At 45.8% G+C, this 15,438-nt stretch overlaps 1 protein-coding gene across 1 annotated transcript in view; it reads left to right on the top strand.

Moving 5' to 3' along the window:
- Window positions 1–15,438, top strand: part of NPC1L1 (NPC1 like intracellular cholesterol transporter 1) — a 311,377-nt gene that overhangs the window by 206,723 nt on the left and 89,216 nt on the right. Inside the window, exon 13 of the mRNA XM_069618961.1 lies at window positions 9,320–9,446. Within this exon, the coding sequence (XP_069475062.1) occupies window positions 9,320–9,446 (127 nt within the window). The remainder of the gene's footprint in view (window positions 1–9,319; window positions 9,447–15,438) is intronic.

Genomic DNA, 15,438 nt, shown 5'->3' with positions numbered 1-15,438 from the left:
GCATGAAAAAACATGCTGATAGGCACCGCCGGTCAGCCCCGGAGTATCACCCAGGGGATAAGGTCTGGCTATCCACTGTGCATCTTCAGATACCGGGCAAACGTAAACTAAACCCTCGTTACGTGGGTCCATATCCCATCACGCAATGCATTAACGCAGCCGCCTATCGCTTGGGCATACCTTCAAGTTGGAAAATCCACCCCGTGTTCCATGTCTCCCTATTATGTCCTTACATTGTTGGTACGCGACTATTCGATCATCCAGCTCCCATTACGATTCAGGGTGAACAGGAATACGAGGTACAGGCCATATTAGAAACACGAGTGGTCCGGGGTGTCCGCTGTTATCTAGTAGACTGGAAAGGTTACGGCCCGGAAGACCGTACCTGGGAGCCCGCTTCCAACATTCATGCTCCGCGTCTTTTGCGGGCGTTTCTCCGGTCTCGTGGATTGCGACCCGGGGGAAGCCCATCTTTGAGGTGGGGTACTGTCATGCCCCCCGGATTCCGACGGCATTCTCATACCCATGGGGGAAGCCCATGGCGCTTGTCCTGGCGATTACATCAACGCCGGCGTTATCGCCGGTAAAAACTAAATCTCCCAATGGGACTTGCGCTTGGCAGGAACCCTTGGAACGCTTTTTCCTTTGCTTGCGTTCCACGCCTCCTTCAAATCCACTTCCTATATCTAGTCACGCCCCCAGAAAGCCGGTGCTCCTAAACCGTTGTGTTACGCGAGCAGCGCTTCTCGGAAGAAGTTTTCCTATTTGTTGTGTACCTGGTTGCTGACTTCTGCTTACCCTTTGGACCCCGTTGCCTGGTTTCTGATTCTGTTTTGGCGCTCGTCTGATCTGCCTTCCCCTGCTCGACCACCGAACTCGTACCGGACTGTCTTTGGGATTCCGCTTCTCATGTCTGGCTCCCGGCTCCCTTTCTGATTCCTAACCCGTATCCCTTACCCGCTCCTGGCTACCCGCTCTTCGAAAGAAGAAGGAAATACCCTGCATTCAGGTGTTTGAGAAAGTAAACACCACGTCTTTTCTTCCTGAAACCTGTTTTTCTGCACTTGGAAGAACGGTGCTGACTGCTTACACCTGGTGACATTTTGGCTTGGTTTATTTTTGGCTGTTGGGACGCTCTGCTGTTTGCATCACTCCTTGGATTTTGGAACACTCTGCTCTTTGCATCACTTATTGGATTTTGGGACGCTCTCCTGTTTGCATCACTTGGATTTTGGGACGCTCTGCTGTTTGCATCACTTATTGGGTTTTGGGACATCAGTGACACTATCCTTGGCACTCTCTTAAAGTCGCCATCTGACCTTCGCCCACATCCGGTCTTGTGTTCTATCACAAGTAGGTATTCCGCAGGAAAAAGGAATACACAGGTAAGCTTGTGGGTCTCGGAGGGTGTAGAGGGGTTAGTTTTTTACCATCAACAAACGGTATGTAATATTTGCCTTGTTTGTTTCTTCCCTCTAGCTCCGCTGTGCGTTCTGCCTTTTTGCCTGAGCCCTTGGCCTGACAGGTTTTATTACCCTGCAAGCTGTGCTCTCAGGAAGGAAGTCTGAATTACTTCAGTGGCATCTAGTCCAAGTGGTCTTTCAGACTTACGGTGGAACATACGGAGTACGACAGTTTGGCCCGCTCCTGAAATTGAAGAAATCTCAGCTGCACCCTCTGCAGGGTATTGTAAGGAAGGCATGGTATCTAACAGTGAAGACAGACATGAGTGATCACAGTTCAAGGGTGTGTATTGAACTTCAGTGGGTTGGTTGAACGCCTATCTAAACCTAAATCTAAAGATGAAAGCAAGCTTCGACCATCAAAAAAAGAATGCAGTCCTAGTCACGTCTGTCAAAATAAAAGGGCCTATACTAATAAACCTATTGCCAATCCTTAATTCTAAATACAAATATGTGCGGGAAAATGGTATATGCAAAAAGAAAAGTATTCAAGAAATAATATGTCAGGATAGTTGAGCAGTTGACTTCCCTTCCCCATGTTTTCAGCATGGGGCAAGGCGGCAACGTTCGAACTTCACACACACTCTGGCTTCTCTGCCACAAAGATACAATTCAAAGCAACGGTATCATGGCCTTTTGCCAAAGCTTCTTTTCCAATAACAGTCTCTTACTGCATAGGGCCTGTCGCAACAAATAAGCACCAAAGTTCCTTTCTTATCTGGGCTTTCACATGTACAAGTTCTCGTTTTCAATATTCATCATGGGTCTCTCTCCTTCAGGCTTGGACCCTTTTTTACCACAATGTTCACAACTGGTGTCCCTCTTTCGGGCTCAGACCATGGATCTCCCTCGTTCGGGATGGGAAAATGTTAGCACAATATTCACATTTGGTCTCCCTTTTTTTCGCTCGGTCCATCCAATCTCACTTTCTATGTTTTCCTCATGATATCGAAAATCAAAGACTTTTCAAATGTGCGATAAGTTTTGCTTAACCGTCGCAGGACCGCTTCAATTCACTTCTTTTTTCAGAGCCGCCAGAGCTCCAGGGGACCACTCCTATAATAATAATAATATCCTTTAACATTAACATTCACCCAATGTTCTTATTTTCGTTTCTGCCACCTCTTGGCTGGATACCTTTACAGAGACCTTCGACTGAGCACCCACACGGCGCCAGACCACTTTGTCACTGGTATCGTACCTTTCCTTCTCAAAGTTCAAACATTCATCAGCAATTTAGCTTTACTCACGTCTTCCATCGAACACTCTTAACAATGTTTGTTCCTGTGCTCGTTATACAATGTTGCCACTTTCAACCTTGACATCAACACAGACCGGTCTTGCATCGGCCTCCTGAACTCACCGGCTGTGTTGATCTCTCAGGCACTACTTTGTTCTTAGAGCTAAAGACAATACCACAGCTGCTACTGCTCCTCATTGACTTGGTCAGCTACGCTGGATGGCCTCTGGTATCTCCGACACACAATGCAGGATTCTTTCGCCTGGTTTCCTGGCCTTACATTTTCTGATCTGCAAGGTTTTTGAAAGTAAAAGTTTCCTGTCGGAAAGGTCAAGGGTATTTCCCTCGTTGCAAAACCATCTTGGTTTGCTGTCTTTCTCCCCTCGTTCAGCTGCAGTCTCGAAACATCTGCTCCTTCGTGTTGCTTTACCTCGCTCAGAGTGTGCTCTGCCTTTTATCCGTGTGGGGAAGTTTAATGGAAGTCAGGTGTGAATGATTGTCAGTAGTTGCCAGACTTTGTCTGACCATAGTAGCAGGACATGACAGGTACACTGCTTGGGTGTGAGTTTGTTTTCTCCCAGAGCGGGCTGTTCGTGTGGAAGTTCTTGTGATGGAAAGGGGGGTTTGGGTAAAGTTCCCACGTATCCTACCTTGTAGGATGGTTTAAAGGTGTTACAGGGTGGGGGATACCACGTCTCGCCATCCGGTGTCCCACTCCACTCCCAAAAGATCTCTCACCCATGTGATCCTCCTGTACTGGGCCACCCCCACGGTCTGGATCCAAAGGCGATGGCTGTGCCCTGGCCACCTGAGAGAGGGATCCCCGGAAACTAGCGGGAGAGACACCTCATGGTTTTTCACATAATCCAGTTAGGTTGAGCCACATTCAGCTCAACCCTAGGCATTGTGACCCTACTGGGTGCTAGGATCACTAGACTAGTTTGCTGATCGTGCTACTATGTGTACCAGCAGCAATGTGTTTGCATCACAAGAGGGATGTGGCAACTTGTATCATCATTGTGCTATGGACACAAGTACATTCAAGATCTCTGGTTTCTTACAACCTGGTATCCCAGTCGGCATTCTGTGGACACACCTTTTCCGGTACCTCCTTTTTGATCAAGCACACTTTCTATTGATAGGTGAACCTGGATCACCTGCAAAAAGAAGTTCATTCTTTCTCTTTCAGTTCCTACAGAAAAAACGACAGATGCTTGCTGACGGGGCTGAGGAGCAGTGCTGGATTATTCCATGGCTCAAAGCAGGTGGTTGTGGTAGGATTCAAGCTTCACGTCAATCTGGAAGGAGTTAGCAGCAGTACTCAGGATTCTGCTCTCTTTTGCTTCCTTGTTGAGGGGTTATGCATTCAAGGTGCAAAAAACATGCAGGGTGGCAAAGTTGTATATGAGTCACACTGAAGGCATGAGGAACCCCATCTTCTACTGCTTTACCCATCAAGCTAAGTGCCTAAGCCGAGGAGAACCTCTCATCACGGATGACAGTGCACATCCTGGGAGTGGAGAGCGTAACTGTGGACAACCTAAGCATGGTCTTGCCATCTTCTTAGTTACACCCATTTATTCCAGGATTTGCCATAGAATGACCCATTTGCCTCCTGTCAGAATGGCATTCTCTCTGCTTCTATCCCAGATTTCCTGACTCTCAAGCATGGGTGGTGAATGCTCGTTCATCCAGCGGGAAAGGGGAAACGTGTTTGCCTTATCTCTCTTTCCCCTTTGTAAGGAAGGCATGGTATCAAACAGTGAAGACAGACACAAGTGATCACAGTTCAAGGGTGTTTATTGAACCTCAATGGGTTGGATGAATGCCTGTCTAACCCTAAATCTAAGGATGGAGCAAGCTACAACCATCAAAGTAAAAATAAGTCCTAGTGGAGTCTTGTCAAAATAAAAAGCGTCTATACTAATAAACCTATTGCCAATCCTTACTTCTAATGCAAATGGTGTGGGGAAATGATGTATGCAAAAGAAAGAGTGTTAAAAAAACAATGTCAGGACAGCTGGATAATTATCTCCCCTTCCCCACGTTTTCAGCACTGGCCAAGGTGGTACATTCGAGCTTAGCACAGACTCTAGCTTCTCCAGCACGAGGATGTAGTGTAGGATAGAAAATATCTGGGCATTCTGCACCAAAGTCTCTTTCCATTTAAAAGTCTCTTATTCGCATAATGCCTAGAGTAACAAACAAAATATCACAGTTCTCTTCTCTTCAAGATTTCCTCCTTCACAAAGTCTTTCGGTGTACTGTTCACCCTGGGTCTCCCTCAGTCAGACTAGGACCCCCTTTTTTACCAGTTCACAACAGGTCTCCCTCAGTCGGGCTCGGACCCCCTTTTATACACTTTCGCTGTTGGTCTCCCTCAGTCAGGCTTGGGCCACACACTATTACTTTTCCGTTATTCTCACAGAATCAAAGACTTTTGATTGTGCAAAGGACTTTACCATAGACCCTCGCAAGACCACTTCAGTTCTCTTGATTCACAATGTCCTCTACTGTACTTTTCTTTGATTCCCGCCACTTCTCCGTGGCTTAAACCCCCAATAGAGACTTTTCATTGAGCACCTTAGCAGTGCCGGACAACTCTGTTGTCTGCGGCTTTACTGCGACAATTCACAGCAAAGTTCAAACAGTCATCAGCAATTAAGCTTTACTTGCGTCAAGGTTCATCTCTGTATACAATGTTGTCGCTTGCAACCTTCGCTTCAACACAGTCCGGTCTGGCATTGGTTTCCCCAACTCACCGGCTGTGTTGATTTCTTTGATCCTGGTGCCAAGGACGACACCACAGCGGCTGCTGCTCCCCCCCGACTTGGTCATTCCTGTAGGAGGGCCCCGGGCATCTTTGACACACAATGCACGATTCTTCAGTCATATTTCCTTGATTCATGCTAATGGTTTTGAAGTCCTCTTGAGAATAACAGTTTATCGCCGAAAGGGTCAAGGGCATTTCCCTCCTGGATTTCTCTTCTTGGTCTTCTTGTATTTCTCCTCTGACTCAGCTGCTGCCTGGAAAATACTGCTCTTCCATGTGCTTTGCCTCACTCAGCGTGTGCTCTCGTGCTCCGCCTTTTATCCGTGTGGGGAAGCTTAATGGAAATCAGGTGTGAGTTTTCAAAAGTAATTGCCTGACTTTGCCTGACCATAGTAGTGGGACATGTCAGGTGCATTGCTCGGGTATGAGTCTGTTTTCTCCCAGAGTGGGCTGTCTGTGTGAAAGTGTTCATGTAGGGAAGAGGAAGGTAAAGTTCCCAGGTATCCTACCTGGTAGGATGGGGTGAAGGTGTTATATGGGGGGATTACTGCGTTTCGCCATCAGGTGTCCCATTCTCACTCCCTGAAGACCCCTCACCCAGGTAATCCTTCCGTGCTGGTCCACCCCCAGGAACTGGATGCAAAAGCGATGTCTGTGTCCTGGCCATCTGGATGACAGATCCTTGTGGTCTAGTCAGTGAGACACCCTTTGGTTTCTCACACCTTAATCCTTCAGTCCTTCTCAAGATCAAGAAGGAGGAACCAAGGGTCATCATGGTCGGTTTGTCCCCTTTTTAGTGAAGATGAATATGTTCCCGTTGCTGAGGTTATTGATGATCAAACCAGATCGAATCCTACTGGAGCTTCCCCCTTCTCTGCAGGGGGCACTTTGACATCTCTGTTTCCAGGCATCGAAGTTGAGTTGGGGACTGCAGCAACAGGGGTTTCCCTTGTGTCATGATGCAACACTCCAGAAGCCTTTCAATTCTTCTAGCATATTTATTACAGTGGAAGTTTTTGGAGGATTGGTACAAAAGAAAATATTTCAATCCTTTGCAGTGTGACCCTCTTCAGCTTTTTAATGACACTTTTGGTTTGGGTCTCTCTGTGTTCACACTAGGAGTGCAGTAGGCAGCAATCCCAGTCTTCTGAGTGCCCTGAGCAAATGTATCTAAAAGCAAGATTTATGCTTCTGAAATACTGCAGAGATTTGGGCTAGCCTGACATCTAGTTAGAGCAGCTCCCCTGTCCCTGGGATTTACTGATGGCATTTAAATTTCTCCGGTCCCCTTTGTTTTGAACCGCTTTCTGCAGTAACCATTATGTTATCCTGGAAAGCGCTTTTCCTTGCAATCCTTCTGCCAGCAGTCAAAGAGATCATCCTTCCAGTGATGCTGTTCCTTCAAACAAGAATTAAGTCCTATCTAATGTTCATATTTATCAGTATATCATTCTTCCTTATTGTATTTCTTCTCCCTCGACCATGCACAAGCTGAATGTTTACAGGACAGCACTAATGATATGATATGATATGGCATTTATAATGTGCCTATTCGCAAGTGCTAATCTATCTGCATAGGTGTTTCTCCTTTCCGCAATATTCCCTTTTCATCAACTTTGGCTTATTCAAGCAGGCACTCTGTCCCTCTTCAGCCAGCTTTGGTAGGGGGATACGAAAGGTCCTTGTTAAAGTATATTCCCTTGCTGGCATTTCCCTCACACCTGGCCTCTGTCTTAACGGCGATAAGACAGAGCTCCTACTCGTTGGGTCTGCCAACAGACTTAACAAACTTAACAACCTATTTAAATAATTCGACATTGATGGCCTAAACATCAAAGTCTCTAAGGAGATGAAGACTTTGGGCTTCTACCAGGACTCTGCATTGAACTTGAACAAACAAGTCAACGCCACTTCCTCAGCCACCAGTTACACACGTAAACCTATCAACGCCTGCAAACCATTTCTCTCCACTGATCGCTGTATCATGTTAGCTCAAGCCCTCATTCTGTCTAAACTAGACTACTGTAATGCACTTTATTTAGTTACCAGCAAACAGAACATCAGCAAGTTGCAAATACTCCAAAACAACACCCTTAGAACGGTGTTAAGCATCCCGAGAACACAGCATATTTCTAACGCCAGCCGTACCACCAAATGGCTCGCCATCAAGGATAGAATCAAATTTAAATCCTTAACCCTCACCCATAAATGTCTCGCCGACCTTGCCCCTAAACACTTAGTGGTATGTGCCTGATTCCTTAAGAGCTGCCCTTTCCCATCACATATTCAGGAAAGATACCAAAATGTTGCTGTTTTCTCTAGATCAATGAACTTTGCCTCTACCACTATTAGTTTCTCATGTCTGGTATATTCTCCAAGGTTACATACCTCCATGCGAAACTTCTACTGCATTGTAATCTTCAGTTTGTAATGTTTTGTTAAGATATTCACACTTTAGTGACCTATATTGTAAATAAGTGTTCATTATCTGATACTTGTAAATGTGCTGCAACTATATGACTCATGATGTAAATAACTGCTCCTTCTTTTGCTATTATGTATAATGTCTGTAACCATGTAACATGCAATGCGCCCAGATACCTCAGGGTTCGGTGCGCTTTATGAATGAATAAACAAACAAACCTCTAGTGCAGGGAAACTGTACACAAAGAATTAGTGCTTCTTGGGTCTAGGCAAATGGGGTTCCCCTCTCCAATGCCTCCATAGCAGCAACGTGGTCCTCCCATCAAGCTTGGTTATTGCATCATAAGCTAAAATGGTGTGTAACTGTGAAACCTGTTTGGGTATGCATTCATATGCTACCTTTTTACATGATTTGTAAAAGTTTGTGTTAAGTTCATTCATGTTTTTCCATGAGATCTTTTGATATTTTTGAAACATTTATTGGCTCTAGTGTTGTTTCTCTTTTTTAGCAGCTTTAAAGTAGAGGTTGCTTTGGCATCCCCCAGTCTAGCATATAAAAGGATGAGGAAGAGGGACAAGGGGTAATGCCTCTTTTACTCTGTGACCTCTCTTCATCATCCTATTTCTTAAGTCCATTCCCTCCCTAAAATCTGTTATCTAGGAGTCTTTGGTACCGACCTGTCATCCAGCTGCGGTGGAGATTACTTAAGGGGCCTCACATGGAAGGAGGAGTTTAAAAGAATGACCTGTTTAAAGGAAGGATGTCCAGGGAATACAACTGGTGTAACTAAAGCATGTTGCCATCCTTCAATGTAGTAATGAAGGGGATGAGGAATGGAAGACACAGAGTAATGAGGATTACTCTACATAATGAGGGCATTCCAGGGGGAAGCTGACTCTTTTCCCCAGCACTAAAAGTCTTTGCAAGGTGAGCCTAACATTTGACTGACACTTTCTAGCCTTACCAAGTTCTCAGAGGCCAGTCTAAAATAAGACTGGCTTTTCCCCCAGTCCTACAGCGTGATCAGATGTGAACCTGAGTTTACTGACTGTTCCCCATACGGTCACTTTGATATCAGAATAGATTTTCTTTAAACATACCATTCTTTCAGAGTTACTGGCCTGACACATGACTACTGTTCCCGATGAGATGATATGATATGATATGATATTTCTAACGCGCCTATACACAAGTGTTTCAAGGTCTTTGAGAGACCAGCCTGACATGTGGCCAATTCTGCCCCAAACATCCAGGCTTTCCAGAGGCAGTTCCTAGGACCTCCCAAAGGATTTTCCCCAATCGGGGATTGAGGTCACACTCGATCACCTGGTGTGGGCCTTGCTTCTGTTCCTGTAGGTTTTAGAGGAAGTGTCCCTGACTACCCATATTGTCTAACTTCCTGTTTTTTCTCTTTGCAGCCTCCAACACCTGCATTCAGAAGTGTATAAAGGCATCTAATGGGATTGTGCGGCCCACCGTGGAGGAGTTCAACAAATACCTGCCCTTGTTCCTTGGTGACTTACCCAACCTGAACTGTCCTAAGGGGTAGGTAGAGCAACCTCTGTACCTGATGCCCTTCTCATACTGCTCCTGTAATCACACTATTTTAGACATCAGCATTCCCAAAAACAAGGCTTCATTAACGTTTTACAGGGAATATTAGTGGCAAATAGTATGCGTTAGGGCATGTTGGGTCAATTCATTGGCCAGAACTTGATAAAAAGCAAAACAGAGCATTAGGCATTATTAGTAATAATACTCCATCAGGCAGTGTGTATATAAAATGATAACGCATCAAACATTCATGAAGCAGCAAATGCAATAATGACCTGAGATAGTTAAGGCAATATACAGGAAATAATGCCCCCCAGGGAATTAAGTTCGTTAGTTTTGGTACTAAGTATCATCGACAAAATTGGTCACTTATAGCACTGGCAATTATGCCCCCTTCTTTATAAAGCAAAAAATGGCCCATGCTGCATGGGCAATCATGGTCTCAGACAATATACACAATAATGGCCTAACGGTTACTACAGCTAATAATGGACCTCACAGAGTATAGGAAATAATGGCCTCAGGCATTATGGGTAATTTGGGCCCTCGTGATAAGCAAAATAGGCTCCATTAGATTGGTTCACATTGGAGTCTTCAGATTAGCCCTGCTGAGCATCACATCGTCTTTGGCTGGCTGACTGCTTTGTCCTTCACGGTTGAGAGATGTGGGTAGCACTGGAGTTTATGGTATGGGCAGGCTACAAACAAGTATCCACAATTATAGAACCTAATCAGGAATCTAATGCTTGAATCTTCCCTTTATGATCGTTGTAGCACAGTTGGATTCAAGTCAATTCTTTTTGAGTATCACTTTTCATTCCGGATTGAATCCTTATTGTTATTTTCTTGTAATCCTTTTTCTTGGATATTATATATATCCAGGGTATATTGTGTTTTCCACGTCGATATCAATGTTATTTCGCTTTCATGGAATGCAACTCGTTAAAACAAAGATGGTAGTGAAGATGTTTCTCGGCTGCAAAGTAATAAGTCGAGAGACAATCTTGATTCACGTGTATATTCTTTGCACGGAATGTTTGAAAATAAATAAAAATGTATACAAATTTGGAGTACTGGACCAAGGTTGATCTAAGACAACTCCTATTCTTTGGGATTCAGAGATCTGTATCTTCTTTTAGCTCAGATCCTCAAATATTAATACATAATTCCTCCTAATGGTTATTTAGGAACGGAAAAGAGAAATGCAGTCTGGCTTGTGGGTTTCATTTGTCCATCTTCATATAGCCAGGACATATAATGAGCCTACCGGTTTCAGTGGTAAAAAAGGTTTCTGAGACCACTTTCATTAGGGCTGGGAAAGGACCAACACTTGTTGGTATGTGGTCTAATTGCATTGTAGAGTAGAGACAAATCTAGATTGTCAATAGGAAGCCACCCCATATGCAGTGCATGCTCCCAATTGGGACGGTCCTAAGTTGACACATGCATGGTTGTTATGGAAATCCTTGTTCCATGTCGTGTACACTATCGTGCATTCCTAGGGACTCAAATGCGCAGACATCGGCTCTAATGACTTCAGATCCTCTCCCCACCAGCAGTGAAAGCATAGATCTAACCTCATAAATGTCTCGCCAACCTGGCCTCTAAATCCAGACAAGCCACTTTCTGGTCCTAGCAAGTCCACAACCTAGATAGCAGAACACAGTTGGGCTTTCTGGGTGCGGATATGGAATGTAACGGTGAACGCATCTCAGTCGTGGGTGAGCTTTGGTCCTCAAAGCAGGGAAAGCTGAGTAGGGTGATGTCTGCTACTAAAGACCTTTTGTGCTGCGGGAGTGTTTGGTGTGCTGGCGAGAGACCCTGAGCAGACTCATTAGTCTGTTTTCGCTTTCCTTGCTAGTGGGTGGAGAACTCTTCGGCACAAAAAACGTAATAGCCCCATTCTGGAGCAGAACGAGGCAGAGTGCTGCAGGAGTGTTTGGCATGTTCGTCGTAGGGTGGCGCTGCAGAGAACTCAAGCACTGCTCTACTCTCCTGTTGGCAGAAGGGGATGACTATTTGCCCTAGAGCCTCACTTGAACCTTGCAGGAAATCAGTGAGTTTTTTTTTAATGGAGCCTGCGCAGTGGGTTAGAGGACCAAAGAACACGTAGCCAGGCCAGGATGCTGCTGACCACAGGTAACGGGGTAGTTGGTCAAAACGGTATAAATCTCGCAAAAATTGAGAACCCCGACTGCAGTGAAACCTGGAACTGGATCTGTTGGCATAAATCGGAATGTCCCATGTGCAACCCCAGTCTTTGAAACTATACTAGGGTTAACTTCTGTTCCCTCGCCTCACCCTTGTCCCCCCCTAAACTCTGCTCTCTCTCCCTCTACCCACACCTTTCCCGTGGAACCGTCAAGGTCTTCATCGCCCCTGCGCCGATGCCCTGCCGGTGACAGCAAGTCCTGGGTGTCTGGTCGCAGGAGGGAGGAAGGCCGAGGGGTGGGGGGAGATGGAGGCCACAGAGGACAGAGAGTCTGCGGGTTGGGCTCTCCAACCGGTCAACAATGTCATTAAACTATGGGGCCCCAGACGCGCGGGTGGCACTGACGTCTTCTAACCCTGGGGTGCACTTGAGGGGTCTGCTCCGTCAACCATGGACACGTCATGCAAAACAGATCAGCTCCCCCTGTTAAAACTAAGGAGTAAATCACTGTCAGACTATGCCCAATTGAAACGTTACTTTAAACAAAGGGTGGACTTCCAACCCTCATCAACTGTTAAGGACTGCAAAGCTCCCATTGCTGAGACCAATACTAGCCATACAGTGGAAAAGCCAACCCAATTCGGGAGGAAGTGTGGCATGACCGATCGGATGCGGATTTGCTGGCTAACTCAGACACTTTTGTTTTATCTCCCCAGGCTGATCTTCAAGATTCACCTACCCAAACAAAAGAAACAGTGGCCCAGCCTGTACAGGTAGAGGTAACAATGAACAGGACTTCTTTAGAAGAACTGAGCCAACCCCAAGAAAATTGCAATGGTCCGACTGTGCCTCACATCATTCCACGAACCCTATTGTGGCACCCGGGGACTTAAAAGCACCTCCTGTGAACTGTCCAAAGACAAACACGTGTGTGGATAGGTCCATTCCATGGGAGAAACGCACATTAGCGGGCAGACTTACTAAGGACATTGCCAATTTGATGCTACAACTAAGCGTGGACGCTAGTTGCGGGAGCAAAAAGCACCCGATCTCTGAAGGTGGAAGGGATTCGGATTCACGTTCGATTTTACCTGCCAAGAAGCCAAGATCCGCTCAACTCCTAGATGCCCCCATGGCATCCCCTGCTCTTTTCTTAACACCATCTGGCACTGCCCCTCCAAAGGACCCCCGTGAGTCTTGGCTCAGGGGCAAACAGCGTTACTTGCCAAGCTCATGTACACATTTGTGTGAGGAAGAGACGAGAGAAACCTGCGCTCCAAGAATGAGTCCATGCACGCGAACCACTATGGAAGCCTTTCTCATGGATCGCCTTCCGTGCGCACAGATAGCCCAGTTATAGGATTCCATCAGCTCAACGGTCACCGTTTCTAAAACTGTACGAAAATCGAAATGAGAGTTTTAAAAATCAAGCGATGTTACTTGCATTAATGCACACCAAGTTAGTCTTCATTGAATCGTTCATCGAGGCCTCCAGAGACAAAAGAGAAAAAGAAACTGGGGGGGGTGATCATAAAAACCCTTATTGATTTAATACAAGAAGCAAGAGAAGGCAAAAAGGCTTTCCTGGGGGGGATTTGGGACCCTATTTCACAATTGAAGCAACAGGACAATAACGGAGATAAAAAACATGCCCTACTAGTGCCCACTGAACTGACCCTGAGCACCCCACAGCCTGAACCAAATTCCAATTCTGGGGTTTCAGTGGACAGAGTTTAGTCCTTAGCTACTCCAGAGAATGAAGACAGGCCACAGGATCCCGCCTGCCATCTGGATTCCTTTGTGTCCCTCAGTCAGGCATCTACCTGAGGATGCTCAGGGGTTCTTCTGGCCCGGGCCGGCTGTAGTTCTGAAACCACAACAACAATAGTGACAGAGGAGAAAGCCCTGACAACTGCCACCATTTTGGATCCTTTCCCAATTTTTTATCGGGAGGATCCAAGGCAAACTATGGAGTTTGAAAAGGCCAAAAGGCCTGAGCAACTGAAAAAATCAGAAAATTTGCCCCTAACAAAAACTTCAAACGGCTGTGCCACACAAAACTTCATAGGAAACCATTTAATTGCAATGGGTCGCTGCTGTATGGACCGTAATAAGGAAAGCCCTTCAAAAGTGGAAGCCTGTGAGAAGCCAACTGTGGTCCCACCGCTGTAGGATGGAATAATCGACTTGAAAAACAATGATAAACCCATTGTTTCAGATGTCAACATATGAAGATTACTCCTCTGAAGACTCCCTGGAAGAATGCCCTCTGGAAACAAATCCATCTGACTTGGGATGTGTGAAAGAGGAGCCGACCCCCCAGCCCAAGAGAGTGATTCAAACTAAGGCACAATTTTTGACACTGGTGCAAAAATGAGTAAGAGTGATGGGCAAGTCCGGGAACATAGAGAAACCGTACTCATTGCTGGACAGAATGATTAAATACTCACAAAATAACAGACCTACCCGTGAAGTTACCAGGGGCTTTGTAAATGAGGATCCTGCCGATGATCTTAGATCGCAATTCAACCCACCTGCACAAATGGACTTGAAACAGGATTTGAACCATTAGAGTCGCAAGGTAATCCTGGAAAGGGTGCTGAGGAATGACGCTGGTTTACTCCTAAATCGCTCAAATATAATGTGCTTATTTCATCATGTCCCTCGACTGCGACTGATGACTCCAAAGACATCAGGATTGTTGACTTCCCAGATGAGAACGAAAACAATCGAGTGTGCTAGCCCTGGCCTCTGCCACCCTAACTGCCCTGCTGACGAATGCTAACGACAAGCTGCAGGCTTTGGGCTTGGTTTTAAAAGATTGTTAGACTCCATCAAAATTGACTAAGGAGCAGGGCCAGATTTTCAAGTCGAAGGGGGAGAGCCAGCGGCTCCAGTAGAGCCAGTAGAGACAGTAATACGAAAGTCTCCCATGGGACGACTGGCAAATCAAACCCCTGAGAAAAAAGACAGTGATTCTGTATGGCCCTCACTCAATAAAGATCGCCATATGAGGAACAAATAAAGAAATGGAAAATGAAGGCAGGGTGTTGAGAGCAGCCCCTCAGAACCTTAAGATGGATAAAGAGCAGTCTTGGCACTGGTTAGCTAGACCTCTAGCACCGAGATCTACAGACTAAAGTCAAACCCCAACAGTAACCGGGCAGGCAGTTGGACATCGGTTCCTGGAACACCAGAGGACTTTCCCACCTTTTTCAGGGCATTGACGCAGTAGTGGCTAATCTGGACATCATATGCTTACAAGAAATGTGACTGAGAGAAACCCCAACACTAGATGATTTCCCCACTCATCTTAACAAAATGACCAAGGGGAATCTCGGAGGGCCAAATTCCTGCCAATTGACACTGATACAAACCAGCTCCATTGAGAACGTCATTCGCGTTGGTAACCCAAATCCTAACATTCAGATCATAATAATAGAATTACTGGACTTCCTGCCAACAGGCAGGGCTGCTTGGCCCTCTTCAACCTTTACTGGAATCCAAATTCCAAGGATTCAAGTTCATTCATGGAATGTGTGATGTCATGGATAGACTTGATGTGTACACAAATGGCTGAGCCATAGTTAATGATTTGTGGTGGCATAAATCTTGATTGTTTGCTTCTGGGTGCAAGGAGGGAAGGAATGGTCAGGGTGGTCACTATGAAAAAGTGAGATAGATGCCAGCAGTGGTTTGAAGAATCAGCGTTGAGGGATATACACATGGTGAATGGCCAAGTTAAAGGAGATCTGACAGGGGCACCGACATGGCACGCGGGGGTAGCTAGCGTAACCCTGGATTACTTGTTTCTAGCAATGTTTTGTCACA

This window comes from Ambystoma mexicanum, chromosome 10 (assembly GCF_040938575.1).
Source record: "Ambystoma mexicanum isolate Mex_15411 chromosome 10, UKY_AmexF1_1, whole genome shotgun sequence".
Classification (NCBI taxonomy): domain Eukaryota; kingdom Metazoa; phylum Chordata; class Amphibia; order Caudata; family Ambystomatidae; genus Ambystoma; species Ambystoma mexicanum.
This window is presented reverse-complemented; position numbering and strand designations above follow the sequence as displayed.